Consider the following 11,214-nt stretch of genomic DNA (forward strand, 5'->3'; position numbering starts at 1 on the left):
TCAATTGAAGAATGTTTTGGATGTGTTTAGTTATATATTTGATTTACGAAATAAACGTGAATAAAATTTCCAAATTTTAAATATGTTAATAAATGTTTGATTGATTAAATAGACAGATGTAAAATATCATAAATAGGATTTGTCTTAATTCGTGTCCCTCGAGTTAACAAGAAGGCGTTTCATGGCTTTGCATTCATTTTTCCAACCAACGTCAAAGGCATTGGCAATTGACAGGAGAGAGTGGTAGGTGCCATTGTTTTGTTTTTCTTGGGCAACTTTTAATCAGTCTTGAAAACCTGGCACTATATGTCCACATGATGCTTGTGGGTATGGAGCTGATGCCATTGCCTTTGAGGTTTAGAACCAAGCCTTTTGAGAAATGAATTATTCTACTTACACATGAACAACCATATGGTAACAAGTTGATTTTCTTGCTGCCAAAAATTCTACCACCAATTGGTTTTTCTACCTTCTCTGGTGCTGCTTGTCAGGTAAGCTTTCATAATCAAGAGTGAGACATGACATCTGCTGTGAATAAAAAAAACAAAAGAACAAATTAACTGATGGGGTATTTATTAAAATTAAATTTCGGTGGCAAAAGCCAGCAATTAAGATTGTTTCCAACTTTCCTTGAGGTAAACAAGCAGCAACCAGTTCCAGGATTGACAAATCACTTTCTGAATTTCCAGCTCAAATGCCTTTGTTGTCAGATGTAATAATAATTTTTTCTTTCCCTTCTGCAAACAACTCCCCAAGTTTATTGCATTTCTGCAGGTTGTTGGTCCAAGTCCCTTTCATTAATAACTTTTGTGTACAAGAAATCATCCCCCCCAAAAACAAAATTTCCCTCTACAAGCCAAGTATCCTATTGGAACAACAGAAGAATTGAACACTTGATATTACTCCTACAGGGCAATCCGTCGGTAGAATGGGGCTACAGTTACTGGTCTCCTACTAGTATTTAAATCCAAGTCTTTGGTTTGGTTCCCTTGACTTAAAAAGGCGAAGACTCCTTTGTATCTCTTTAGCTTCATAACTCACAAGTTGCAATGAGTATTTGTTAGATTGGCTTGCATCTGGACAAAGCCAGCTCAAAACTTTCAATCCAACTAGGTTGTATCTGTTTTGGCATCTGCCAAAAATCATTATCTTCCTTCAAACTCTTCTTCTCAGTTTATTAAGTAGCGTATCTCCTCTTTCTCTGCCTCCTGCCTGTCCTTTTTTGTTCTGCCCTTTTGTTTTTCTTCTTCTGTCGAGTTGTTTTCTGCACATTCGTGGCAAAGGAAGGGTCTCTAAATGGCACAAGAGGTTGCCAGAGATAAAGCTTCATTCATGCTCCAAGCCAAATCTTTGGGCTTTCCAGGGTCAAACACCTCAAAAACAAGTTTCTTTATGGCTCAAATCATGCTCAGGGTTTTTGCTTTTGCTTTCACAGTGGCTGCAATCTGTGTTATGGCCACAAGCTCCCAATCCATCATTCTACTTGGTTTCTCTATTAGAGCTCACTACAGCTACTCATCTGCTATGAGGTAAACACTGATTTTAACAGTTGACACTGTTTTGATACTATTTCTTTTCTTTCTTTTTTTTTCATTTGTTTGTTTGGATGGCTAATAAATTAGAGAAACCCATTTTCTTGTGGTTTTGTTACAGGTTTTTACTTGTGACAGACGCTATAGTTTGCGCCTTCTCTGCAATTTCATTGATCTTGGTTTGCCGTTTGAGACGTTCAGGATCATATCTCAAGAGCTGTTTCTATCTGTTTATGCATGACATGGTAAGCAAATTGTTGTTTTCTTATTGAAATGGACAAAAAAAGAATGTTTCCTCTTCAAGACTTCAGAAACCACGACTAATTCTCACCTATGTGAGAAATAATTCAGGAAAACTCCCCAATTTTGAGTTTATGATCATGTCTGAACCAAGAAAAGAATGGATGGTTTGATGGAAAATTGTAAATGGAAATGGTCCGTTGAATTTTACTAGTACTATTATCATTCTTAACAAATTTTGGTGTATTGCAGGTGATTATGGTGTTGGCCATATCTGGATGCGCAGCGGCCACGGCAGTGGGTTATATCAGTAGATATGGAGAAGAAAAAATGGGTTGGATGGCTGTTTGTGATCGTGTGGGGAAGTTTTGCAATCATATGATGATAGCCATGGTGTTCTCCTACTTGGCTTTCTTTTCTTACTTTGCTCTTGCTGTTATGTCAAGCAAAAAAGTCATGTATCAAGCCAATGAATGAGTACCAAGAAACTGAAAGGCAAGTGAGCCCTTGAAGATCAGAGACAAAGACAGATAATAATTATCAAACAAAGCAGCTTCTTCAACTTGGTCTTGAAATTTACTATCTCTTTTAGGGGTTAGATGCTGTTTCTGTAGAAATTACAGTGCTGGTAGGAAATATAATATATTTTGTAATTGACTCGGGTACTTTACATGTTTTATTTACTCAGATTAGAATTACTGAAACTTGCATGTTGAGACAATTTTAGCTATGGACTGCAGCAGGGAAGCTTCTGAAATTGCTTTAAAGCCTAAATTGAACTGCTCTAGGCTGCTAGTTATCCTAGGTAATTTGGAACTTTTGTTCTCACTCTTGGCTTCAAGACCTCCTCTGGCAGAACCTTAAGCTGTTCTTTTCTATTACTACAGCTGTAAACTGTTTGGAAGAGATCAAAAGCCTGCTTATCTAAACTATTTAGGTCAATGATTTCTATTTCTGAGAGCCATCATTATCCAAGTTCCTCGTAAAAGTGCCTGAGTAGTATTCAATTGTTTGTTTGGAAACAAATTTTAAAGCAGAGAAACATGCTAATTCTTTTTGATCTTAACCACCTGGTTTACAGAGTTCACCATCAAGTCTTGACATCAATGGGATCGTGAAACCAATGCTAATGATCAACAGGAAAGCAAAACTTTAACAATCATTGCTTGCGACTATCTGTCTTACCATATTAGATAAGATTTGTATAAGAATGTTAACTAGTTTTGCAGGAAGATATGATGAGAAAGGCTGCAAAATTCTTTTCATTCTGTTTTGATCTCATCCTCGCAGTCTTTGAGATACTCTTTTAGGGACTGCCTCTGGTTTTCCCACTTTTCACAATCCCACGCTGGATCAATTCCAGGTAATTCATAGTCATCAGGTCTCAGTGATAGTTGGAAATCTGGTAGGTCAGGTAATGATTGGAGGGCCCTGCTTCACCACCAATTACAAAATAAATCTCTGATCATTAGTTGAGGAAATAAATTGAACTCAAAGTTGCAGAGATGAACTAGTCAGAAACAGCATACTTCTCTTGTTCTAAGAGGTAGCCATACATCTGAGATTTCCTTGATGCGACTTCAGGTATTTTCTGGTGTAAATGCTTCATAACTCCCCAAAGTGGAGGAGCCCTTCTCCACCAAAAAGGAAAAAGAATTAGATTTTGAAAAGATTGACTAGAGACAATACCATAACAGTTGACGATTTTCCTTTCCTAAGATCGAAACCAACCTGGTTACCGGAGCTGAAAGGCAAAAGCTTATGCAGGTTTTCTTGCTCTCTACAAGTAGTTCTTGTGCAGCTAGAAAACAGCATACAGCACTAATATGGTAGGTTGGTTCATTACTCTTGTCCAGGACCAGACCATGGTAGTAGTAAGCAGCAGCCTGAAGATACCATTGCATAAAAATTTAGATTCATATACAAAATTGAGTGAACATTGGGATGAGAATGTTTCAGAATTCTCGAGTTTGCAATCGACTGTGCTCAATACCTTTGATTCAAGGAATTTCCATTTGATGAACCACGTGTGCTTCTTTCCATATCCATGACTTAAGTCACATCCAGACAAGCATTGATAAGCCTGAAACGAAAAAGAACAGGCAATCCAGTTCAAAGTATGATAATCTGTTAATTCCATCAGCTTAACTGGTGAATTCTGTCTATGAAAAGCTGAAATCCCTATTCATACAAGCAATATTCATAGAAGTATGACGATCTCAAAGGTTCTCAAATGGAAAAAAAAAAAAAAACCTGACTGTAATAAATGAGCTGTTCACAGGCCAACCTCCTCTTCACTGATAACGTGGCCTTTTGACTTTCAACTGCTAAACCAAGCTGTATTTCAGTTCCCTGAATCCAAATCCATTTTATTAATGTCAAGAAATCAATGCATGATGGTCTGGCTTGATAGATTTCATCTATCTGTATTTAAAGCACCAATGGGTCTGTCAGTAAATGAATACCTGGCCCAATGCTTGGATAGAAATAGCCTCTAGCACACCATCCTGCAAATCTTTGGACAAACTTGTCCTGGGAATATCGATGACATTCAATCAGAAGCTTGTACTCGAATTATGTAAAGGGTATTTTGAAGATGTGCAAATTTCTGTACGTACTTGATTTCTGCTGGTATGCGACTAAGTACATTCCGGATACCAAAATCTAAGTACCCTGCTGCCTTAAGCAATAAATCGACAGCATCCCTCTTGCAATCTGGTGGTGATTGTGACAGATGATTTTTTGGTGATTAGACTAGAGTGAAAGTAGCCATAGTTTGAAATTGCCAAATTGGCTTCATGGAAACGCCATATCAGTAAGCAAAACAAACCTGTAGATACCACCCTAAAGCCAGAACCAGAATAATCCTTGGGGGTCATAAGCGTATCAGCCTCAGATAATGTGAGCGTAGCCATCATGTGAACAACAGATAACAATTCAAACCAGGCATTTGCTACACAAGTCTCCTGCATATTTCAGACTCAATTTCAGTTCACCAAAGATATGGAAAGAAACAAATATTAGATTCCTGATGCTCTTACTTGTCGTCCGTCTTCTAAATTTTTCCACTTGAATTCCACCAAGTCCTCAAGACCATGTTCTGCAATACATACGTGTTATTTCCATCATACAAACATGTGGTACAAAGGGGAGAGGATGAGAGCAGCAGATTCCTGAAACCTTTCTTAGTAAGTCCAATTAGAATTGACAAGTACTCCTCCAGTGCCTGCCGCAATTCAGTAATAGCAGATCCACCTGCAACATCCAAAATTCCACTTAGCTTTAAAATTTTCCAACATTTTCTCAGTGCCATTGGGAGTGAAAGATGAAAAGGAAAAAAAAAAATCATGAAAAAACAACAGGGTCATAAGGCCAGACCAGTATCCTCTGCAATTAACGCAATCCGATTCCTTAGACAAGATAATCTGTCGATAAGATCACGAGGAATTAGACCCTTGAGCACTCTTTGGAGATCACATTGTGCTGGAATTCTCATAGAAGGAACATATACCACCACTTCCGGGATACTCAGCTTCTTTTTCCTCCCAAGTCCGTACACAGAATAAGTGCACCCCATCTTTTTCCCTGGGGATTCTTTTCAAAAATAACATCCTACAAAAACCATTGAAAGTATCTATACTTCAGCTCCATGAGTGTTCTAGCAGTGAAGCCATGGTAATTCAGGAACATATGGACCTGAACAAAGAACAGAAACTAGAAGCTTGAGCAGACATATATGTTAAAACATGTATATATATCAGATGTTTTCAGTTTCGTTTCAAAGCAAATGTACAAAAACAACATCCACAGTTATGTCAGAAAGGGAAGAGAAATCAATCACAGAAATAAAAAGAAAACACTGGTGTATTATGTATAGCAGAGATCTTGAAGTAACTCACTGTATACAGAGAGAGACCGGAAGAGAAATGAAGCTTCGGGGATGCAATGCAATGGAACTCCATATCAAGAGAGAGAAAAAGAGGGAAAAGAATCTGGGAATAGAAAGCTCATGGACCGAGGCATATCTCACATGGCTGAGACGTAGAAGTCTTCATTAGCATTGTTAAAGCAGCAGATTGAAACTTCCCATATAAAAAGTATTTATTCATTTCTTTGACGCAACTGGCTATTCCAAACAGATTAAAAAAAAAAAAATCCAAAATCACATTACCACTATCCAATCTCAATCGTACACCTGTAGTACCCTTCATTTTGAAGTGTAACATGAGACAATTACAGGGAGAAACTCTTCAATCTAATCATTTGCACAAGGCAGCATTAACTGTAATTAAATTTGAGATAGTTTTATAATACGTTACCATATACATCTTAAGATAGTGACCGTAATTGTACAGTTTATAAACTAAATCAATGAAATTATGATACTGATAGATTAGAATACGATTACAATTTGTTACATTCTGTTGACTTGATTTTTTCTTAATTATAATATAAAATTTCTCCTTTCTATAAGAAAATATCCTGCAATACAAGGATTGTGATGGGTTTCCATTGAAGGTCAAGTCTGGACTTTTCTTGAAGGAGTTTGGTAGTTGGTGTCGATGAGTTTAAATTATGGCTGTTTGAACTGTGCACGTGGGGACCAAGCTTGATGGCTGGACCAAATGACAACTGGTGTTACATGTTTGGTTTGCCCTTTCCTTAACTACGCCTTTTCCTGAGAAATTGCAACCGTTGATTTGCCAAATCACCCTTTTTTATTTAATTCTTCGAATCTACTCTGCAGTGGTCGAAATGGGCTACATTCAAATCACTCTCCTATGACATAGGGATGTGGGCAGCGAGCAATTAAATCAGAAAACAACTTTGATACAGGTGAAAGTTACCTGTTGACAAAGCCCTTTGTAGAATTATTTGAGATAAGATTAGTGAGGTTGACATATAGAATTATAATTGCGTAGATAGGGTTTACATAAAACTCGGATTGATCTGGTGTTGATTCCACCACGAGATAAACTGCAGATCCCAGCAATACCAGAAACGGTGAAAGCCAATGTTGCAGGGGTACATTTGTGTGATTTGCGTTTACTTCTGCAAAAAAAAAAAAAGTTATGATGAGGTTCAGAGTCAACTAGATATATACAAAAAAAAAAAAAAAAAGAAGCTCAGATGCTGTCGATGGATCAGCTGTCAACTCCACCAGGATTCATCATAGTTCTGCCACCATCCTGGATACGGTTTGTTACCAGGCATATCAAAATTACAAAGTTCCCCAGAAGCACCAACCTGGGATTTTGAGGGCTCGGAAAGTTTTTCCAAGAGCAACCGTTGGGAATTAGCACATTAGATTCACTGGTTCCTAAATGAGCTCTTCAACTCTTTACAAGATTGTAGAAATGTGCAAGTAACTCAATTCCATCAGCACCATTATTGCACTTGAAAGACTCGAATCATGGAAAGACTCTTCATTGGTTGCTGAACCAAAATGGTTAAAAGTAATGTTTCAAGTCTTTAAGTGCATATTTGTTAAAGCATATTTGTTCTGCAGAAGCTATATTTATAGTGATTATAAACTTTCAGCTTGCCAAAATACTAAATATAGAAAGCCTAGGCAAGTAGCCCTTTTTGAATTTTTAAAACTCACATCCAACCTAAAATCAATTAACAACTAACATCTAACTTAAAATTAATTAACAATACGTGAATCAATTCTTGTTATATTTATATAATTAAGATATCTTTAAATATTCATTTTATCACCATTTGGATACTCATATGGTACAAATCATGGAAGAAGATCTGTGAGTGACCAACCAATAGACACAAGATTTGCTTTGATATCATGTTGAATTTTTAAGACGAACATTCAATCTAAGACCAAGTGAAAATAGATGAAGAGACTCTTCTTATATTTGTATTCAAAATACAAATAATTTAATAGTTGTATGGTTTCATTTATTACCAGTACTTACTCCTGCGCATTTATAGCTAATAACTATCCATCGAATATAGGAGCATGCAGTCAAAAACTGTGTAATTGCATACATATATCTTAACTTACAGCTAACGAAATGCAAAAGTTGGGGCAAAGATTTTTCTCCTTTATGACATAGGGGAGCTACAATAATCCTGTAGACAAACTAGGGGAAGAAATATTTACAGACAGGGACTTCAGAAGGAACACATGTTATCCAAAAAGGAAAAAACAGCCCTTACACCTTAACATCTGGAGCTTCACTTGCCTTCACAAAGCGACCTTTGAATCTCTTTCTAGTATCAGCCCTGGCCTTCCTTGACTCATAGCGTATGTGCTTGTCATATCTGTCCACGTATCAGGACATCAAATTGAAAAAGAACGAAGATTTTTTTAAAAGAAAAAAAAGGGTTAGTCATGGAAAAACAGAAAAACAAAACTAAAAGATCTTAAACCTCCTATGTTTCTTCTTCTCCTGGTACCGTAACATGGCATTGCCTCTGTTTTGTGCCAGCAGTTCCATGTCAACCTTAGCTTTTTCCTCATTCATAGACTCACCACCGGCCAGAACCGGATGTTTCATGACCTGGACATATCTAGTACTATCGCGTTCTAGGGGTTCAACCACCTTGGAATCTGATGATGATCCAACTACTGGCACATGGTTACTTTCTTCAGTTGTTGCTGTGTAGCTTGAGAATGGTTGATTGCAGCGGCTCTGCATTTTCGCAACCAAGGTTCTTGATACGCCAGTTTTCAAAGTTTTAATCAATAAAAAATTTATAAAAAAGTGTTAAATTTTTAGGATGAACATCCAACTTAAAACCAATAGCCAATAAGCGAAAAGACTGCAGGAAACATCAGAAAATTTCATCCTTCTTCAACCAAGTTCCTTGCTTTGATAGAGTTCTTTTGGTTTTGTCTATTGATTTCAGCAGTCAAGCCTCATATTAAAACTAAACACAATTTTGACCAAAGATACAACACAAAAAACCAGTGTTCTGACGAGTTGAAACTATCAAATCTCGAATAATTTCTTTTCTCCATGAATTTTCAGCTATTTTCTTTCTAATAACAAAGAACCAAAGAGGTAGAAGTAAGAAATTATCTTTCCTTCTTATGAAAGAGCAGTAGTAAGTAAGAAATGAGGAAGGTTTCTTCCAGGAATCACATCACTCAAGTATTTTGTCAGAGATACAAGAAAATCCTATCAACACTTCCAACTAAGTCAGAAAACAGTTTATTTACTACTGTGATATAACCCCACAAGGGGAATAAACTTCAAAACCATTCCTCCTGAAAGCGCGGGAAGAAAAAGCTTCCTTTTATTTCTATTCTTTGAAAGTGTACCTCCAAAAACTTTCAAGACAACTAGCATGCATGGAAGACCAGCTACAAGTTAAAGGATTTCAAACTTCCATAAGAATTTTATCAAGGAAATGAATATGAACTTACACTCCTGGACAAGGTATCCTCACATTTCATGGAGAGGCTCATCTGGTCCATGTCTTGAAAGACTTTAGTTTCTGACAGGGAACCTTCCTTAGCAAACTCATCATAGTTCTTAATCACAAAACCGCGACTGCTTATGCTATTCTTGCAACCTGCATCTTCTGGACGGGATTCTTCACAGTCTCTTAACCTTCCTGATTGAAAATCCCATATCTGAAAAGGCACATGTGAAGATTAAGCATGAGCTTGTCATAAAGAATTTCGATTGAGTTCTGAGAAATGCAACCCAAGAATAACTCAAAACACCTCACAAGAAACAACAAATAATGATCTTTATAACCACGCACATCAAACATGGTTTACCACAAGTCTAGTCTCTCTTTCTGGTATGAAGCTGCAAATGAAAGTTTACAAGCACATTGTGCATGAAGATGCAGCGCGATACAAGATTAGGTTACAGGTTTAATAGTGGCCATGAAAAGTGGTAAGATCATAAAAGCATTTATAAATTCGCAATGTGAAGCCCTTTGCTGCTGCACAATGAAATCTCATCCGTAGAGGCATTGATGCACCATGATCACAAAGGGTCCAATCAGGGCTGGAAAAGTCCACTTTGCAGACTTTAAAATATATAGCACAAGGACCATTGGTATTTAAATAAGATTGTTTAGCCTATAAGATCAAGCATGACCTCTCAAATATAACTTAGATACCTACAAAATTCACCTAAAGAAAAAACAGATGAAATACACCAGAGAAGGGCTACAAACACAATCACACAACCAACAATAAGTAAATGACAGAAAGAGAATCATGACACTTGACATGACTTAAGTTAAAAAAATACTAAAGAACGAAAATCCAAGCATAATAGCAATGTTGTAGTAGAATATTCGGGATTTATTCTTCTAACAACTTACATTAAAATATCATGTACAGAAAGCTCCTTTACTCTTTAAGGATGTCCAAGTTCAAAGTTCAAACCCCACCTCCCCCAACTTGACTACTAAAAAGAGTAAGTTAAATTAGTGAAAAAGATTGTGTTTGATACATACCTTGGAAGCCTGATAAGAAGAGTTATAGTCCCAGATAAGCTCTCCTTCAGCGACATAATCAGTTTTTCTTAAGGCCACATTGTTTTGCAGCATTAGCAAAGAGGTAAACGAGGTTTGCTGGTGCAGCAGTTCTTCATCATCCCCATTTTCCACCTCAAAACTCCCTAAATTCCCCTTCTCAGCACTTCTACTAGGCGGCGTCCCTGGCCCCAATTCAGCTCCATCACCACTTACTCTCACCAAATCTCTCTTCCCCATCTCAACCAGTTGTCTATACACCTCATGGTTAAGCTTAACAGAGCTTAGCAAAGCAGAGGAAACAGAGGAATTCTCATTTGGGACCATAAAATCTTCCAGATTCATCAGTTCTTGCTCGTATAAAGAAAACCCTGGATCCAAATTCATCAAATCTTTTGGTTTTAAATCCAATCCCAAAAGAGAAGCTAATTCAGTCACTGAAGGACAACCTGAGAACCTTTCAACTGGAGAACGCTCGTGCAGAGCTGAAACAGAACAGTTGCTGCTATGTGAATTCCAATCACAGTCTTGGCAGAGTATAAGATTATCATTTGAGCAAAGAAAAGAAGCTGGTTTGGTTTTGCAACCGTCGCAGATCTGTGAACGAGCATGCTTGAGAGATAGAGCATTGGCAGAGTGGACTTGTTGGTCACAGAACAAGCAGAGCTTTGCAGAGTCAGCTATGCAGTACAAAACCGCTGGCTTTGAGTTGCAAAAGTCACATAGAACCAGCACGGATCTTCTCAGCTTTGATTTGGTAACCTTCTCCATCATCAATAGTTAACACAAAGTTTTTGGTAAATCTAATACCATGCTTTTAAAGAGTTCAGATCTTGTAATTGAAAAATTAAAGAAAAGATGAGAAGTTTGAGATAATTTAAGGGAAAGTAAGGGAGCGTGGAGCTGAGTGCAGCGTATCTCTCAATGACTGGAGAAAGAGTCCAAAGAAATACTATTGGTATACAGTTCAAGGTACAAATAT

At 37.3% G+C, this 11,214-nt stretch overlaps 3 protein-coding genes across 5 annotated transcripts; 1 reads left to right on the forward strand and 2 right to left on the reverse strand.

The window, feature by feature from the left end:
• Positions 1-679: 679 nt before the first annotated feature.
• On the forward strand, positions 680-2,459 carry LOC110426862 (CASP-like protein 1F2). Its single transcript, XM_021442179.2, is given in 4 exon segments — positions 680-1,529; positions 1,654-1,777; positions 2,025-2,246; positions 2,248-2,459. Coding segments are annotated over 4 exon segments (615 nt in total). The 5' UTR covers positions 680-1,296; the 3' UTR covers positions 2,284-2,459.
• Positions 2,460-2,672: 213 nt separating this feature from the next.
• LOC110426861 (Endosomal targeting BRO1-like domain-containing protein) lies at positions 2,673-6,720 on the reverse strand. Its single transcript, XM_021442178.2, has 13 exons — positions 6,620-6,720; positions 5,672-5,806; positions 5,151-5,468; positions 4,953-5,027; positions 4,814-4,872; positions 4,603-4,738; positions 4,391-4,487; positions 4,238-4,304; positions 4,026-4,124; positions 3,766-3,855; positions 3,504-3,658; positions 3,302-3,403; positions 2,673-3,203 (listed from the first exon to the last, which is right to left on the reverse strand). Exons 3-13 carry the CDS (start codon positions 5,347-5,349, stop codon positions 3,035-3,037), a joined length of 1,248 nt encoding a protein of 415 aa, XP_021297853.1. The 5' UTR covers positions 5,350-5,468; positions 5,672-5,806; positions 6,620-6,720; the 3' UTR covers positions 2,673-3,034.
• On the reverse strand, positions 6,183-11,214 carry LOC149526424 (zinc finger protein CONSTANS-LIKE 14-like). Of its 3 annotated transcripts, none has more exons than XM_089785380.1 (5): positions 10,215-11,213; positions 9,163-9,372; positions 8,163-8,425; positions 7,976-8,054; positions 6,183-6,824 (listed from the first exon to the last, which is right to left on the reverse strand). In XM_089785380.1, the coding sequence occupies exons 1-5, from the start codon at positions 11,004-11,006 to the stop codon at positions 6,819-6,821; spliced, it is 1,350 nt and encodes a 449-aa protein (XP_089641506.1). In that variant the 5' UTR covers positions 11,007-11,213; the 3' UTR covers positions 6,183-6,818. The 3 variants fall into 3 exon arrangements, with proteins under 3 accessions (XP_089641506.1, XP_089641505.1, XP_089641507.1); XM_089785379.1 differs by lacking the exon at positions 6,183-6,824 and adding an exon at positions 6,890-7,208 and having other exon boundaries at positions 10,215-11,214; XM_089785381.1 differs by lacking the exon at positions 6,183-6,824 and having other exon boundaries at positions 7,239-8,054; positions 10,215-11,006.

Source organism: Theobroma umbraticum, unplaced genomic scaffold (assembly GCF_002168275.2).
Source record: "Theobroma umbraticum cultivar Fairchild unplaced genomic scaffold, ASM216827v3 scaffold_239.1, whole genome shotgun sequence".
Classification (NCBI taxonomy): Eukaryota; Viridiplantae; Streptophyta; class Magnoliopsida; order Malvales; family Malvaceae; genus Theobroma; species Theobroma umbraticum.